The sequence below is a fragment of the Argopecten irradians genome, chromosome 2, assembly GCF_041381155.1.
Source record: "Argopecten irradians isolate NY chromosome 2, Ai_NY, whole genome shotgun sequence".
Classification (NCBI taxonomy): Eukaryota; Metazoa; Mollusca; class Bivalvia; order Pectinida; family Pectinidae; genus Argopecten; species Argopecten irradians.
Window position 1 is genome coordinate 52,432,846 of NC_091135.1, and position 19,363 is coordinate 52,452,208.

At 36.4% G+C, this 19,363-nt stretch overlaps 2 protein-coding genes across 15 annotated transcripts in view; both read left to right on the forward strand.

Moving 5' to 3' along the window:
* LOC138315893 (uncharacterized) overlaps nt 1-4,280 on the forward strand; it is a 61,297-nt gene extending 57,017 nt beyond the window's left edge. For all 14 annotated transcript variants that reach the window (XM_069257218.1, XM_069257219.1, XM_069257215.1 and 11 more), the window contains one exon: nt 2,714-4,280. In XM_069257218.1, the coding sequence (XP_069113319.1) occupies nt 2,714-4,055 (1,342 nt within the window). In that variant the 3' untranslated portion in view covers nt 4,056-4,280. The remainder of the gene's footprint in view (nt 1-2,713) is intronic.
* A 4,982-nt stretch (nt 4,281-9,262) lies between these two features.
* LOC138315897 (toll-like receptor 3) lies at nt 9,263-18,584 on the forward strand. The gene is made up of 2 exons (XM_069257233.1): nt 9,263-9,516; nt 12,691-18,584. Exons 1-2 carry the CDS (start codon nt 9,511-9,513, stop codon nt 15,343-15,345), a joined length of 2,661 nt encoding a protein of 886 aa, XP_069113334.1. The 5' UTR covers nt 9,263-9,510; the 3' UTR covers nt 15,346-18,584.
* Nucleotides 18,585-19,363: the final 779 nt, after the last annotated feature.

Genomic DNA, 19,363 nt, shown 5'->3' on the forward strand with positions numbered 1-19,363 from the left:
TTTTATATATAGTTGTCGATGGTGTCGTTGGTATTGACAGAGTGTCAATAAATATTGACAAAAAAAACACGCGAATCTGTAGCTTTAGGCGTATCCATCGGTGTAAAAAATCAATAATCTATTTTGGATTGTTTATTGTTGAGTTTGAGTGTCCTCATTAGCCCGCATTGTTTGTGATAATTAATTGTACGTATGTCACGCACCACTATAACTATATATATATGTACTCTGTAATTAATGTTATTATAGGAATGGAAATATTAAATATTCATATATAAATAGTTAATCCCCTATTGTTACGATCAGTATTATTTTATCCTTTGAAGGCTCCAGACAGCTGCTCCCTCTATAGGCGATTACGTCATATGTATATCGACCAGTCACGCCAATTTCTCCTCATGATTGATGGATTTAATTATCTTCGAGATTAATATATAAAGTTTTGGATAGAGCAAGTCCCTGTATACAACATCCGTCTCATATCAAAACTAGTTCTAACGAACATTACAAGAAAACAATCATGTAATCTCAAGGCATATAATATAGTGATATTGATTGGGCATAAGAGATTCCTATCTACTGGTAATGATGATGTTTTTATATACAAATGTCGATGTAGACACAGATTTCTATCTACTGGTTATAATTATGTTTTTGTATACAAATGTCAATGTAGACACAGATTCCTATCTACTGGTTATCATGATGTTTTTGTATACAAATGTCAATGTAGACACAGATTTCTATCTAATGGTAATAATGATGTCTTTGTATACAAATGTCGATGTATACACAGATTTCTATCTAATGGTAATAATGATGTCTTTGTATACAAATGTCAATGTAGACACAGATTCCTATCTACTGGTAATAATGATGTCTTTGTATACAAATGTCGATGTATACACAGATTTCTATCTAATGGTAATAATGATGTCTTTGTATACAAATGTCAATGTAGACACAGATTCCTATCTACTGGTTATCATGATGTTTTTGTATACAAATGTCAATGTAGACACAGATTTCTATCTAATGGTAATAATGATGTCTTTGTATACAAATGTCAATGTAGACACAGATTTCTATCTAATGGTAATAATGATGTCTTTGCATACAAATGTCAATGTAGACACAGATTTCTATCTACTGGTTATAATTATGTTTTTGTATACAAATGTCAATGTAGACACAGATTCCTATATACTGGTTATCATGATGTTTTTGTATACAAATGTCAATGTAGACACAGATTTCTAACTAATGGTAATAATGATGTCTTTGTATACAAATGTCGATGTAGAAACAGATTCCTATCTACTGGTTATCATGATGTTTTTGTATACAAATGTCAATGTAGACACAGATTTCTATCTAATGGTAATAATGATGTCTTTGTATACAAATGTCGATGTAGACACAGATTCCTATCTACTGGTAATAATGATGTCTTTGTATACAAATGTCGATGTAGACACAGATTCCTATCTACTGGTAATAATGATGTCTTTGTATACAAATATCGATGTATACACAGATTCCTATCTACTGGTAATAATAATGTCTTTGTATACAAATGTCGATGTATACACAGATTCCTATCTACTGGTAATAATGATGTCTTTGTATACAAATGTCGATGTATACACAGATTCCTATCTACTGGTAATAATAATGTCTTTGTATACAAATGTCAATGTAGACACAGATTCCTATCTACTGGTAATAATGATGTCTTTGTATACAAATGTCGATGTATACACAGATTCCTATCTACTGGTAATAATGATGTTTTTGTATACAAATGTCAATGTAGACACAGATTCCTATCTACTGGTAATAATGATGTCTTTGTATGCAAATGTCGATGTAGACACAGATTCCTATCTATTATAACATGAGTTCGGTTTGCTGATATGTAACTTCTGTTGTGATATGTCAATACTACAAAGGTTCGGTGTAATGATACTGCACTAAGGTGTAATGATACTGCACTAAGGTGTAATGATACTGCACTAAGGTGTAATGATACTGCACTAAGGTGTAATGATACTGCACTAAGGTGTAATGATACTGCACTAAGGTGTAATGATACTGCACTAAGGTGTAATGATACTGCACTAAGTGCCAGTGGACGCCGCAAAATGAAATTAAGACGACAAATATAATGTTGTTATATGTCACTTTTCTATGTGTACTATAATTATGGCTAGCAGTTACATGCGCTAAAAGCAGAAACAATATTAATACAACTGTTCGGAATTTTTTAAATTGTGCTTTTGGTATGATTTTTTTCTCGAAACTTAACTATTCAAAATCTTTACAGATTGTAGGTATATACACAATAGAAGAAAGTATGATATTGATATTCATGTGAAAGAAATCTACTCTTATCTTTCGAAATTACAAATGTTTTCGCAATGAAATTCTGCATATACCATCAGAACAATGAAAACAATTTTTACTGGTATTATGAATAATTAGAGGTAATCGATCATGTTTTTCGATATTTTGACATCTAATGCTTGAACTCTAAGGTTAAAGAAGATTTTCACACAGTCCTGATATTTCCATGCATTGCGTCATAGGTTAATGATAGTCTATTTGAATTCCGTATTTTCCCTAAAACTATCTAAAACTGAATTAACCCAGCTATAATTTTCCATTTTACCTCAGTATCATTAGCCTTTTATTTATTCTTTTATTTTTGCAGACCAATAGTATCCAGAGGACCGTCCCCATCTAGACTATGTCGTCCAAGATCAGTACCGAACGGTTCAAGTCGGCCACCTAGTGGATTCCGACGGTCAGACACCCCTACTGATGTTCGTCCCGGAAACTTCGACACACTCACTCCAAACGTGTTGGCAAACCTCATTAGTGGCAGCTCCTACAAAAAGGCCCCTAAATACGGAGATCGCGGACCATACGTCGAGGAAGAAGCTATAGAGGACAAAAACAAGAAACCGACGACGCCTCCTAAAGACGACGATGTCAGTACCAGTGGGATAGACAGTACCCACTCTGCTGAGGACGATATCAGCAGCAGTAGCAGTAGCTCTGATGAAGACAGTGATTACGAACCAAGTGTGGACGGGAACAGAGACGTTCCTGATCTAAACCTAAGACCAGAAAAACTGGATTCCTTTGTTATCCCAGATTCCGCTAAAGGTTGGCGAAAGTTTGACTTCGATGTTGACGAAAATGACATTCCGCCATATGAATTTGAGGAAGTACTACCAGATTCGTTCAAAGATCTTGATTTCAGACAAATAGCCAGACTCAAATGGAGTTGGCGTGATCAGACGAAAGAACGGCCAAATGATACAGTTACGGAAGACATCATGGATCGAATGGTGGAGCTGGAGAGACTGCAAATGGAAACGGAGGACTGGGAGCAAAAGCGCTCCGCACAACTACTCAAAAAACGACAGCGTGTCATAAGTGCAAAAGCAGGACTGAAGGACAAGCGTTGCTGCAATAGGTGCTTACAGCCAGCCTGCTCTGGCGACTGCCCCGAGAAATTCGTGCAATCAGAAATATGTGATATGTGTAGACAGCCGTTTTGTGTAGGCAATTGTAAAGATAACAAATATGAACAACGCATGCGTCAAACTCGCGACGTCAACGATGAAAAGCCTCCCCCAGCTCCTAAAAATCTGGCATCGCGGTGCAAGTCGTGTCAGAGCAAGCACACAGGCAAACTTATTAACGCAAACAATCTGGTGTTGGGTCGCCCCAAGTCTGGTAACGTTACCTACTCTCGAGGGGCGGCAAGCGTTAAACCAAAGGACATGAGGCATATAGGACCTGATATGGCAATTAACGCTGAGGTTATCAGGGACTTTGAGAAACTTGGGATGGATCCTTACCAGTCTTCCCGACCCAGCACAGCTCGTGTTCAAAGACCACGCAGTAGGAATGGTGCACATCCAGGCAAGAGTTTCTATTCTCAGAGGCGTGACTCTCTCACTGACACTGATAAAAACATAGCTAAACTAAACCGGAAGAAAGCCAAGTCGATAAGATTGCGAAGACCAAAAACAGCAGCATAATCTTGATATTTTACCTTTCTGAATCTCTCTGACGTTAGATATTGGAATCGAAACAGCGTCCGGCATCCACCGCATATACGACACTACTATTTTGTTTAAATCTTTATTTCAATTTATATGACAAGAACTTAATTTCCATTTGAAATTGTATATGACAACGGGGGTTGGATTAAATTCTTAGTTCAGCAAAACCATTATTTATATCATAATAAATTTATGCCTAAACATGCATGTTTACGAAATTGTTTATGTGAATTACTACAACTTTCAACAGACATTCGTTCGTTAAAAACAGCATTTTCAATTATCCCTTAACATTTACATTGCATAATTTTCTCAGAATAAATAATGTGATGCGACCAAAATACTAAGATAGCCCTAGTTGATTTATGAAACCTGTTCAATCAATCATCATTTTAAGCATTTACATCTTTAACACTCTTTCGTAATGATAATTATTCAATAATTGTTGATTCCTGTGTTTTCTTTAAAGATGCTCCACCGCTGACAAATGGTAATTTTTCAATACTAAAACAGGAGCAGACGTTTTAGTATTATTCTTTAGTTACAAAAGTTACTTACTTTACACCATTACCACCATTGAAAAGTTTGAGCTTCTAACTTCACTTAAAGATACAAATACTAAAAATGGTTAATTGCATCCCGAAAAAAAAACCCATGATACTATATTCTATATGGAATTTAGTACCGATTGCGCATACACCAAAGCCAAATTTATTTATTTTATATGATTTATATACACGATAAAACATCAGTTATTGATCAAATGATAAATATAATTTATGCTCCGTCGGCGATGGAGCATCTTCAAGAAATATGCAAGTATAACAAAATTTAGATTTAGGAAAAATGGTCAGATAATCCTGAAAAGAGTGAGTTTCAGCATATACAAAACATTTTATGACGTTATCTGGGAACACCAATACGTGTTAAAGGAAGGGAAATAACTCTTAGATTGAAACTTGTAATTGGATTGCTTGCATCATTATATATATTGAAACGTATTCGGCATTATGTCCACAACAGTAAGCTTGCGAAAAATAAACATCTATGAAGTTAACAATTTTCTTATCAGCATTATTCATTTTAGCCCATCATCATCAGACCGATCTGGCAGCCTTCTTGGATTTTCAAGTTTGTTACCGCTATAGCTCAATAATACTTCACGAAAATGACTCAAATTCTATATGTAGGTTCTAGACTGTTCTTGGATTTGTTCCAAAATGAATATGCAGAACTCAGGACCAAGAAGACCCAACAGGTTTTGAGGAAGTTATACTACTTCAGTACTTTCTGAGAAAGTAGTGACAAAATGCAGTTCAGTTCTGTTGTTTCCTTTTCATCCACTAAATCCAAAACGACAATATAAATGAATAAAGAAGAATCTACATAGGAATTAGTAAGGGAGAGATCCCTTTTGCATTTTCTGAGAAATAGCAGTAACAAACTTCAACTATTAACATTCAAGATGGCTGTCATCTTTTGTCAGAGTTGTATTACAATATACACCACTGAAGTTCAAGAGGAACGAACGTCTAAAATGTGGGCCGGTTCCTTCAAACCTTTCTGAGATTAGCGTCTTCAATTATCAAAATCCAAGATGGCTGCCTTTTGAACATCTTATTGACGGACCGATCATAATATGCAACATTCATCGCCATGCCCTTCTTTTTTTAAGAAAAAGCGGTAGCAAACTTCAGCTATCATATTCAAAGATTCCTGTTGGCCATCTTGTTTTAGATAACCTTAAAAATGCTATCCTACATATTCATTTCCGTTAAGTATTTTCTGAGCTATAGCGGTAACAAACTTAAAAATCCAAGATGGCTGCCCGATCGGTCTGATGATGGTGGGCTAAAATGAATAATGCGGATAAGAATACTGTTAACTTTACAGATGTTTATATTTCGTAAGCTTACTGTTGTGGAAATAATGTCGAACACGTTTCAATATAATGATGCAAGCAAAGCAAGCAATCCAATCACAAGTTTCAGAAGTATGTTATAAGTTGTAAGAGCTTTTAGATTAAGTTCTGAGTTTCCTCATCCGTATCAGTGATTCAGTCGGAAGTTCGTCGATTGTACACCACTCAACTAAAGTGCTGATTCAGAACCAAGTGTCTGTCTACTTCTTAATGTACTATGTAACAAGAGGCCCACGGGCCTTAGCGGTCACCTGAGTTCAGACACAGAATGAAACAAAGACATGCATATAAACACTATGTATTTTCCCATCAGGCCCTTAAAGTCAGTCAGTGATTTTATAAATTTGACTTTTTAATCTATGAAGATTATTTGGTTCCATCAAATCTGTGAATTCAGAAGAAAGATTTTTGAAATGTTATCCATTTTGACCCCTTTTGGCCCCACCCCTCTGGCCCCTGGGGGTCGGCCAGGACCAATATGGATATGATGTTAAATGCTATCTCAGGCTAATAATTTTAACCCAGATTGACTAATTTCCTATGAAAAATAGGCAAATAATGTTCATAAATGTGTTTTTCCTATATAAACTAAAGTAAACTTGACCCCCTCCCCAGGGGGAATCATGAGACCCCAGGGTCATATAATTCACAATTTTTGTAAAGGACTTTAAGACCTTTCCATCTATGCAGAGTATTTGATTCTACCAGTTCCAGAATTTCCGAAGAAGATTTTTGAAGTTTTAGCCTATTTGACCTGTTTTGGCCCCGCCCCTAAGGCCCCTGGGGATCAGTCATGGAAAATTTGGTAATAAGATTCAATGGCCATCACATAGGGATAATTCTGACTAAAATTGACTAATTTCCTATTATAATGACTAAATAATGCTCAAAAATGTGTTTTCCCTATATAAACTACAGTAAACTTAACCCCCTCCCCAGGGGGAAACCTGAGACCCATGGGTCATATAATTCACAATTTTCATAAAACACCTTAAGACCTGTCCATCTATGAAGAGTATTTGATTCTACCATTTCCAGTATTTAAGAAGATTTTTTTAAAGTTTTAGCCTATTTGCCCCTTCTGGCCCCGCCCCTTTGCCCCGAGGGGGTTGACCAGGACCAATATAGATATGATATTAAAATGTTATCTCAGGCTTATAATTCTAAACAAGTTTGACTCATTTCCTATGAAAATTGAGCAAAAAATGCTCATAAATGTGTTTTCCATATATAAACTATAGTAAACTTGACCCCCTCCCCAGGGGGAAACGTGAGACCCCAGGGTCATATAATTCACAATTTTTGTAAAGGACCTCAAGACCTTTCCATCTATGAAGAGTATGTGATTCTACCATTTCCAGAATGTCAGAAGAAGATTTTTGAAGTTTTAGCCTATTTGACCCCTTTTGACCCCGCCCCTAAGGCCCCTGGGGGTCAGTCATGGAAAATTGGTTAATAGGATTCAATGGCCATCTCATACTGATAATTCTGACAATATTTGACTCATTTCCTATTACAAATGATCAAATAATACTCAAAAATGTGTTTTCCCTATATAAACTATAGTAAACTTAACCCCCTCCCCAGGGGGAAACCTGAGACCCCAGGGTCATATAATTCACAATTTTTGTAAAGGACCTTAGGACCTTTCTATCTATGAAGAGTATTTAATTCCATCATATCTGTGAGTGGAGAAGAAGATTTTTGAAATTTTAGTCAATTTTACCCCTTTTGGCCCCTCCCATAGCTCCCTGGGGGGTGGGGACCATATAATTCACAATTTTGATTGGCCTTATGCCTTAGAAGGTTTGTGCAAAATTTCATTGAAATTGCTTCAGCAGTTTTGGAGAAGAAGTCGAAAATGTAAATTGTTTACGGACATACGACGGACGACGCACGACGACGGACAAAAGGCGATTAGAATAGGTCACTTGAGACTTCGTCTCAGGTGACCTAAAAAAGGTATTTATATACATATAAATGAGATTAAGTTCTGATGACCAGCAAGATCATATATTTGACACAATATTTCTTCATGACTACACCCTACATGTTTTAGGTCCTTCTTACCACAATAAGAACAATGTGATACGATACGAGACTTAATCTTACAGGGATAAAAAAATCGATAAAATTGATAAGTATTCCTATTGGATTTCTTTGTCAACATACATACATTCATAGTTTGTGTTTGATAGAAAACATATCAATGTTTTAATGAAATAAGAATTGATAAGTAACAATTAATAACCCTTGGAAATAATCACACTGCAGTGTTTATCACTGTATAAACACTAGAAAATGTGAAGGAACAGTTTTCTATTCAGTGCCATTAAGGTGTAAGATGTGGTTCCGACTTAAACTTACCTCTTCAAATTGTGTGGTGTTTCCAATGGTTCCTTTGGCACTGCCTTCATTTTTGCGACTATCAGGAAGGCTCTTGGCACTGGGACAAATCGTAGTCTATAAAATGGTCGTTTCTGCTCTTGCATGCTTAGCGATCAGTAATTGCGAATTGGAACGGCTGTATGGTTTGCAAAGTGTCAGCTCTATAATGTGACCGGGCGGGGTGTGTTGTTCGATGTCCTAATTGTTCTATGGCAGTGCTTCCGTGGTATATCAACGAGTGTCCCATACTGAATCACCATTAACGTTCACTCACCACACACACGTCATACAAGGGACGTCGTCCGTATATAACGTCTAGCTATCTAGATGTAAATAATAACATAATGTATCAGTAATTAGCTAACGAATCTATGAAACGATAGAATAAGAATATTTATTGATTTGTAAAAGTCGATATGCAACTATGTGGTGAATGGGGTGTTAGCGCACAGCACTAGACATTTTTATTGAAAATTAATGTAACTGGTGAATTATAAAGCAATACATCTACTAAAATACGTATTTATATCAAGACAGTGTTAAATAGTCTGCTTCATAGAAATACACAACATAAATTTACTTATCAAATACTTATTCTGACTACAAAATGAAACAAACAAAATTTCATAAAACTGGTTTTAAGTTTCCCTAAATATAAGATTTCTGGTATTTACTCTGTACTACAAATTAATATTGATAAACTTGTTTACTCTAGTAGGCTAACAATTTTAATAGTTTTGAATTTCAATAGATTTCAACAAAGAGTCAGACACACAGGATTCGTCTACTCCCTGGAAATACCACGTCTCGTCAAGCTTCAGTAGTAATACTTTATCCTTTGTAGTACAAATCGAAAGTAGGGGTTTTCCAAGAATCCTGCTTTCGAAAAACAAGCTCATTATGCGACTAGGTCATAGCCTACCGTTAGACAGTAGTAAAATACAACTAATTTCAGAGAAGCTATTTGTGGACGAGTTGTGAGTCATTGAAAACCCCACGAGTGGACTGGGAATACCACCATCTGAAACGTGGGGTTATATCTGAGAAGATAAGCCCTGGTTTGTACCGCCACAGGTACCCGTATCCACGATTGGAAGTCACAGATCTGCTACTAGACTAAGCATGGAGGCAAGTATTTTGTAAACTCTTATCTAGCATTGTTGTCATCCTCGATTCTGCGTGAGTTTTATCATCTTTGTTAAAAAGTCATTTGAACTGAGATAAACTGGCTTGATAAATGTTTAAGTTGTTGTTTTGATCTGCAATGTGTTATGTACATGTATGTTTTTGCTATCGATCCCTTTTGTATGGATGTAAGGAAGCAATAATGTTGATTTTTGTATCCATCCCGGACTATGTCATCGCAAAACTTTGCGTGTGACAACTGATGAGACAGATATTCCAGGGATGGATATTATTTACAGTGAGTGTAACCACCGGAATATCGAGGATGTGTTGATTTATGTACGTGTGTGTGCTAGTTTGTGGCGTTGCTACGTGGGTTGCTAATAAATATAATTGACACGTGATTGTCTGCTAACATATGGCTATGTGATACAATCATTGGAATATTATTAATACAAAGATATAATATGAAGATATAAATAAATTATTATTGAATATATTTAGATAAACGCGCTTGGTAAAATAACATAAACGTGCCTGGGAACACACTACATTAAAGTATAAAAAGGAAATTGAATTTGACTTCTATGTTCTCAATTCAATGCACGAAATTTTCCCGGCTCAAACTGTCATATCTAGCTAAACAGCCAAGAGGATCAAATGATCATTACTTTTTAACCACTATCAATTTGCAAAAAAAGTATGTCAAATAATGTTGCTATTCAATTTGACAAGTAAATAGTGTCAAATTTATTATATGACCGCTTAAGAACCATTTTCCCAGTTCACCTGGCCACCCCTAATACCAGATGAAAGTTTTATTAGCTACGGTGTTTAATATCAAGTCTAGTCTGGGTACGTAATTTAAAATTCGTCCTGTTCTTTTTTTCCTCTGGATACGATAAATTGTCCCTTGAATAGGTCAACTGTAGGTGGTAAGGATGTGTAGTCATTATATTTAAAACAAGACTATTGCAAATCATAAGGTTTGACGAATTCAGCTGTGCATGTATGAAGCCTGATAAGCATTAGTTACCACACAGAATTTTGATATGCATAGTAAAAGTAGACGTAGCTTTACAAAAAAAAAATAACACTGTAAAAATGTGATATAAAATTGCCGACCACAGATTAGCTGCATGACTGACTAACCATGTGTATTTATTTCAATACACTGTACATAGACGTTTGTATTATAATTTTGTCAATGATTCATTTTGAGCTCATATGCATTGTACGTATTGCAGTTATCAAAATGTTGGTAACTTGGTCGTGGTGCTGAAAAATATGTTTTTAAAAAAAAGCTCTGGATTCGTCAGCACTGATAATTTATATATACACTGGTAAAACAATAAGGTGTCGAGATAACTTCAGAAGCTTGTTGGGAGGTTCTACAGACGACAATATAGTGTCATGTCATTGTTTAAATTATCATCAGTAAAGAGATTTCTTATACATGTATGTTTCGATCTAAATATACCTACAATATCAGATGGAAGGGTTTTGTTTTCAAACAATTTTATTGACAAAAGGTCAATGGGATCACATAGCAGGCACATTTCCTATATAGATCGGTACAAGTTATACCAGATGAAGGGAAAAAACTCCAATATCATTGCTCGTATTCATTTTATTTATGGTAAATCTAATTTGCAAATATTTATTGTATTTGTGTCCCCTTCAAAACACAGATTTAGGCATGTCTTTTTGTCCCCACCCCATTTTCGCCGACTGAAATGTTCTAAAAATGCACTTTTGAAAGAAAAACATGTCCTGCACTTTTTCGTACTTCATTTTAGAAAATTTTCCACTGCGGAGCGCATTTCCTAAAACGTTCAAGCACATAGCAAACCTTTAATAATAAAATTAAATACGTATCAACCAGACTAAAAAATGCTCATCATATTGACTAACAAGGAATTATATCCTAATATACACAAAAACTGTACGACAACATCCATTTTCATTGAGTTGGCCCCTTGTGGCGAAAATAGGTTTTGGCTCATATGCACCACGAAATGCCCATAGACGTCTATACCGTTATTGACATTTTCGATGGGGAAAAAAAAAACAAAACAAAAAAACAAAAAAACAAACATGAGGATGTTGTTACAATGAACTTTAATATGTGACTAGTCTTAGTCGCTATCACAAAAAAATATGTGTGCAATTTTAAAAAGAGTTCATTAAATTTTGTACATTCAATTTTCATTTAGTTCCTTTTGTGCATTCAATGGACTTTTAACAATGCGTTTTCACGTGTACAGATGATCCAATGAGAGTATCAACACTTACATGCATAAAGGAATAGACTGTCTATTAAAATTAAAAATTATCAAAATTTCTCTGCCATTTAATCGCAGTATAGTAGGAAAATCACCAAAGACACGGACGCGTTTGGCAAAAATCCTGTACATGTTTGCATAAAGATATGACGATTTTTACAATAATAATTTCTAAATGGGGCACCTAGAAGACAAATGGGTGGTTTAGACAATCTTGAGGACCTTTGGCTCCCCATTACGTTTCATCTTCCTACGCCACTGTAAAAGATAAAAGATTAATTAACGTGCAAATAAATTAAAATAATCACATTCATAACAATATGCATTAGAAGTGGCAACGTTTTCATTAAAATTTGCACAGAGACCTGGCCCGGGAGTTCAAATGGTGATCAACTTAATCACATGATTAGTGGAGTTGGCATTTCTAATTTGCTGTAATACCTGTAATCATATTGTCTTTCACACATGTAAGTAGTTAAAGAACGGCATACATCAGAATGATTCAAATTTTTTTATCAGAAATTAATTTCATTTGAAAATTGTAATAAGCCTAATGAACAACTGGGTCTATGTCGTTTAACAGTCCATCAATTGACACCATATGGATACCTTGGTAGACAACCCCTCAACTTCAAATGATATTCAATAAAGTGCTTATTCTGTTAATATAAGTAATCACGTTTAATACCATATCGCACCATTTACCCATCCAACACTTCCTTGACTATTGATTGAACAAACGAATTCGATGTTCAATTACAGTGTACTTTAAAAAACGTATTTGTGACACAGCAAAGCTACACTAATCGATAGCATTGTTAAATAAGGATGCCAGTGTTAAGACATGTCATGAATATGACACCATTATTATTTGAAAGTCTTTCATTTGCAGATGCAGTCTCCATCCTCTCTGGCTGTCGTCTGGTTGGTGATCTTGACATGGGAAAGCGTGTTGGGATTGGGATTCAACCATTACTGTCCGCCAAGTTTACCACCGAAGTGTTTCTGCGACAAAGCTCTTACCAGCGTGAATTGTGAGGGCTTGCATCTGTACGACATACCGTCAGGCTTACCTAATACAACCGAAAAGTTGTATCTGAGGCATAACTATATAGCCAAGATAGAGAGTTTTAGTTTTGGTTGGCTTCCGAATCTCCAGGAAATATATCTCCAAAACAACAAAATCATACGGCTTCAACAATATGCCTTCCACGGAAATCACACCCCTCATGTGAAATTGATTCGTTTAGACAATAATGCCATAACAGCTTTGGATAAGTGGTCGTTCTATAACCTGACAAGTCTTGGGACGCTTTATATGAGTAACAATTACATCAATGTAATTGATAAGGAGGCCTTTTACGGATGCACAAGTCTCATCTTCCTTGCGTTGGACAGTAACAAGCTAGCGAAAATTCCACAACTAGGCACACTTCTCGGACTGCAGAGTCTATATATCCAAGCCAACGTTATAACTAATGGCACGTTCCCTGTTGAGTACAATAATCTAACCCAATTCAAAAACATTGGTCTCAGCAACAATTTTATAACCACTCTAGAAAATAAAACTTTTGAAGCTTTAAACACCACGAGTATTATCAAGGTGGAGTTATCTAGAAACAAAATCAAGAATATATCTCGCGGTGCCTTCTCACCGCTCACCAAGATTCAGTCTTTGAAGCTAGGCATAAACCCAATAACAGCTGAAGTACTGGCAAATGCACTCGTGGGTCTGCAAGGAAAGCCTCTTCGCTCCTTGAATATTGTCAATTTGACACTCGGAGGTTCTATCCCAAATGCAACTTTTGAACTCCTCCGAAACACTACGATCAATACGCTGATTATGTCAAACAACAGGATTCGACACATTCCCAGCAGAGCTTTCGCAGATTTGGAAAATCTACAACTTCTCGACCTCAGCAGCAGTGGTATAATATCAGTAGCCGATACTGCCTTTGATGGTCTGAAAGCTCTGACGAACCTCAAACTTAACGATAACGTTCTGGACAATGTCCCAAGAAACATGCCAGCTACCTTGAACCTCCTTTATCTAAACGGGAACAGAATCAGCTCCCTGCCAGACGATATCTTCATTGACCTCACCAACCTTCAAAAATTGTATTTAGGTGGGAACGTCATCGTTACGCTTTACCAGTCCTCATTCAGTGGTCTGATTAACCTGAAGGTGTTGCATCTCGTACAGAACAAGATCGGTAACTTACCAGGCAGAGTGTTTGAGCCGTTGACGCGTCTGCTTTCTTTAGAGTTGCATAGGAACAACATAAAATACATCCCTAACCAGCCATCGCTGTTTGAATCTTTAAACGCTCTCACATATCTAAATCTGGCCGATAACGCGCTCGGGACTATGCCAGTCAGCTTGTTTAACAAATTGTCTTCCCTCCAACAGTTCCATTTAGAGAATAACAATATTGGAAAAGTCATGGCGCTGGACAGGGAGGGACAACTCCTCGCGGGACTTTATAATCTACAGATCCTCGATTTATCCAATAACCAGATAGACATAGTCCACGATTCGAGCTTCCGTGATCTGACAAAACTTCGACAGTTAAATTTGCGTCAGAACCGTATCTCCGGGTGGGGTCTCCATCTTTTTAACAAGATGGCCTTGATGAACACTCTTGACCTTAGTCACAATATGATAGCGCTTGTGAACAAGACTTCTGTACAGGAGTTGGGGAATCTTATGACACTCAATCTTACTAACAATCCATTTGCATGTACCTGTGATCTTCGATGGTTCAGAGACTGGGTTAACATAACGGATATAGTTATTCCCGGCCTGTATACCTATATCTGCAACAGTCCTAATGCTTGGCGTGGAAAGAAACTCTTGTCGTTCGACCGAACAAAAATTAACTGTCTGTTCTTTACCCTCCCTGTTGTATTGGCAATTGCGGGGGTCGCTGTAATGGTCGTCATCATCCTAATTATCTGTCTCTATAGAAATAGATGGTTTATCCGACTGCGATGTCACCGTATGTGCAGACGTGTTCGAAGACGAGTGAAGAAAGGGCCAGCAAACGCAAACTATGGGGCTATACCGGACAGGGATGGTACGTATGATGCTTATTTAGCATGTGCAGAAAATGACTGGAGATGGGTAATTGAGAACATCCTCGATGGGATTGATAATGGAGAGTTGAATAATAAAAAGCAGTTCGGCGGTGATTTTAAGCTTTACTTTGATCAGAGAGATTCCGAGGCTGGGATGTCGACCATTGCAAATATGTTCGAACACATGGAGGCAAGCAGGAAGGCCATAATCATTCTCAGTAACGATTATGTTTCTGATTCCAAGTATGAATGTGAATTAGAATGCGTCATCCATTTGAAAGCTAAAGGTGTTTTAGAGGACTATATTGTTGTGGCAAGTGACTATCTCAGAGCGAGTCGGATACCGAAGGTCCTTCATCCAATCATGAAGAGCGAAAAGTATCTACAATGGGAAGACAAAGAAGATGCCGTACAAACAATCAAAGGCAAACTAAAAGAATTCCTGGAGAAACGGGACGACTTACCATAATTTTCAAATGAAAACAGATCTTTGGGCTTGACTCCACATAATTAGTTCTCTACCTACATAACTACCTAACATGAAAATATATGTACAGTAGGGGAATTAAGTGATAGCAAATGTACAAATGCCATTTGACCGTGAAAACTTCTGACCTTTCGAAAATTACTTTTTTGATAAATATTGCAAATCAGAATAACTAATAATTCTTTCAGTACAGTTCAGTTTTTAAACCCTGGTTTGAGAATTCCTGTCAAGCCCCTGTTGTCTGTCTTTCGTTTACGGCAAGACTTTATGTATCTTTACTTTTCCAATCTTGAGTAGAAATGATATCTGAATTTGACACAATAAAAATAAATGGCCAACTTGATGAAATTTATTCCAATATTTAAATATTCCTTTGGCTTTCACTATCCTAAAGCCTGTTGAACTTTTTCATAGCAGGCGCATCTGTCAACTGTCGACCTGAAGCCCTTAAAAGAAAAATAGAGACTAGTCCTCTTGTATTTTTGAACAAAAAGAAACCTATTGAGAAAAAAAACTTACACTTTGATATTCTGTATGAAAGGTTAAGACGCATGGTGAAAGCGGGCGTTTGGTGTCCATTTAGAAATCTTACATCTGGCTGCCAAGCGAGTCGCTAACAGTACATATATGGGGAATCAAGTTACTTAGTATTCGTCTGTACTAGGCCTATTTGGAGAGGTTGGTTGGAAAAACTAAAACGATTGAATGGTGTGTTAATAGACAGAGAAGGATGTGATCGAGCCATCATTCAGTCGTGCATTAAGTCTGTGATGTCTTTCATTTTACTTCTATGAAATGTCAAAGTGTCATTAAATGACGCTGTAGTGTAACGATTAAGAGGCACAGGCATTAAACACGTATACATTTTTTTTTCATTTGCATTTTTATTTTAGAAATTCATCGTGTTCGTTGTCTTATGTAAATATTGTTTGTTTTTATTAAGAGAGTAAATGCATAGTATGTAGTATCTATAATTATGTATATTTAGCATGGTCCGAGGGAGAGAACAGTACTTTTTATTATTATTTATCATTGTGTATAATTTGCGTGATACGATGAGCTAATTGTAAATACATATACTACGTGGATTTTTTTTCTGTAATTTAGATAAGAAGACAACACCTTGGTAGTTTGGCCTGTACAATTATTTATGTTGTTAATGTCTGAAATCAATCAATTTCACAATAATTGTAAGTATAGGGTGTCCCATAACATGTTACATTCTCTAAATTTAATCATTTGTTAATACAGAGAGCAACTAACAAAGATTTCATTTGTAAAAAGCCTGCAATAAAACATTTCATGAATACAAGAGATCCCAGAGGGATCTTGGCGCCCACCTAAGAACGATCTTTGTCTGACAAAGGAAAGAGGGATCTTTTCTCTGCTTTTCAAGCTTTTACTACATATTACTACACATGAAATTTCAGAAAGATCCTTCGACTGCTTTCTGAGATATATAACGGTAACAAACTTTAATTATCAAAATCCTTGATGGCTACCTGTCGGCCATCTTGTTCACCGATCGGTCCTAAAATGCAATATATACAACTAGACCCCTAGAAGAACCTGTACATACAATTTGAGACAGATCCCTTACATTCTTAGACATAGCGGAAAAAAACTTCAATTGTCAAAATCCAAGATTGCGTTCTGTCGGCCATCTTGTTCACTGATCGGTACCAAAATGCAATATGCATAACCAGGGACCTAGGGGAACCTGCACATGAAATTTGAGACAGATCCCTTCAGTACTTTCTGAGAAATAGCGGTAACAAAGTTCAATTGTCAAAATCCAAGATGGCGGCCTGTCGGCCATCTTGTTCACCGATGGGTCTGAAAATGCAATATGCACAACTAGACCCCTAGGGGAACCTGCACATGCAATTTGATACAGATCCCTTGAGTACTTTCTGACAAATAGTGGTAACAAGCTTTAACTATCAAAATCCAAGATGGCGGCCTGTCGGCCATCTTGTTAATCAATCGGTCCCAAAATGCAATATGCACAACTAGACCCCTAGGGGAATCTACACATGCAATTTGAGACAGATCGCTTCAGTACTTTCTGAGAAAAAGCGGTAACAAAGTTCAATTGTCAAAATCCAAGATGGCGGCCTGTCGGCCATCTTGTTCATCGATCGGTCCCAAAATGCAATATGCACAACTAGGCCCCTAGGGGAACCTGCACATGCAATTTGAGACAGATCCCTTCAGTACTTTCTGAGAAATAGCGGTAACAAACTTCAATTGTCAAAATCCAAGATGGCTGCCTGTCGGCCATCTTGTTAACCGATTGGTCCCAAAATGCAATATGCACAACTAGGCCCCTAGGGGAACTTTCATGTGAAGTTTGAAAAAGATCCCTTCTGTACATTCTGAGAAATAGCGATAACAAACTTTAACTATCAAAATCCAAGATGGCTGCCTGGCGGCCATTTTGTTGACCGATTGGTCCCAAAATACAATATGCACAACTAGGGCCCTAGGGGAACCTACATATGAAATTTGAGAAACATCCCTTCTGTAATTTCTGAAAAATAGCGGTAACAAGAATTGTTAACGGACGGAAGGACGGACCACGGACAAAAAGCGATTTGAATAGCCCACCATCTGTTGATGGTGGGCTGTTGATGGTGGGCTAAAAAACTGGGGTTTTTTTTGAAAAAATATATAGATAATCTTTGTAACGATTTTTATAAAAGACACATGTTCACAAAATATGCACATATATTGGAAAACAAACCAGTTTAGAACACAATCGTTGGATGACCAAAAACACCGTGTTTACAGAGTAAACTTGAAGTACCTCTGTCCTACCATAAAAATTTGTGACGTCAAATGACGTCCATGATTTTAAACAAAAGCAAATCAATCCTTTGTATTATTCATGCAACAAAACTTTTGATTGCATGCCTTAATATACCAGAATATCTTTTTGTTGCTCATGTATGTCAAAAGCTATAACATTGTGAAAGTGTAACATGATTTAAGGGACATCCTTAATTTGTATTGTATGTCAATACTTTCATAATTGTTCCTGTTCAAAACAGGAGATTTTGTAGGCCCCACCATTAAATGGGAGGGGAATATAGTGTTCATCCATTTCTGTCAAGTCATGTCACTTTCCGTCACAACCATTCTCAAATTCATATGGAGACAGGGACATTAATGTCTTACAAACCATTTCTAGTTTTAATAAAATTATTTGTTGGAAAACGTATTCTGTTGAAACTTATGTGTAATAAACATAAAAACAAGGATTTTAATTTGAGTAGACTTTATATAATTTTGTATCTGATGAAAAAAAAAATAGTGTATTACACTTCATAATTTAAACACAATATTACTTTGATGAACTTTACCAACACTTATCATCGTAAATAACTCAAGCATTAAAATATCACTGAGTCAAAACATTCAAGCACAGTAACATCAGAAACACTGTCGGGAGGATGCTTGGATGCCAGGTGCTGGTCATGGCTGTGAACACAATAGTGGGATAGTTCTGGCCTGTTCCACTGTGGCTAGTCTGTCCAACTAGGGATTCCTTAGGTTCAGAATTTCCAAACAGATACATATTCCAGCACATATATTGCTAGCTATACAGCAACACATTTTTCCACTGGACAGCCATTATTTCTGGATCATAAAGATGTGATACAAATTCCTTACCTAGAAGAATAAAAAAGAACAATTAAAAGTTGGACAAAGTGACATGATTTAGTACATACTTACCTGTAATTATTCCATCTGTTGATATTAAATGAAACACCTTATTAACATAATCCCAAAACAATTACTTTCCTTTCAGTCTCTCTTAGAATTGAAGAAGTGATTAGTAGGAAACTCAAACTGTGAAAATATAGGATATTTTTTTCAATAGCGCATTAATTAATTGACAAAACATGGAATTTACAAAAGATTAAATACAAGAAACTAACATCTCTCCTATTCCAAATCACCCCCTATTCCTACCACTTTTGGACTCTTCAGCTAC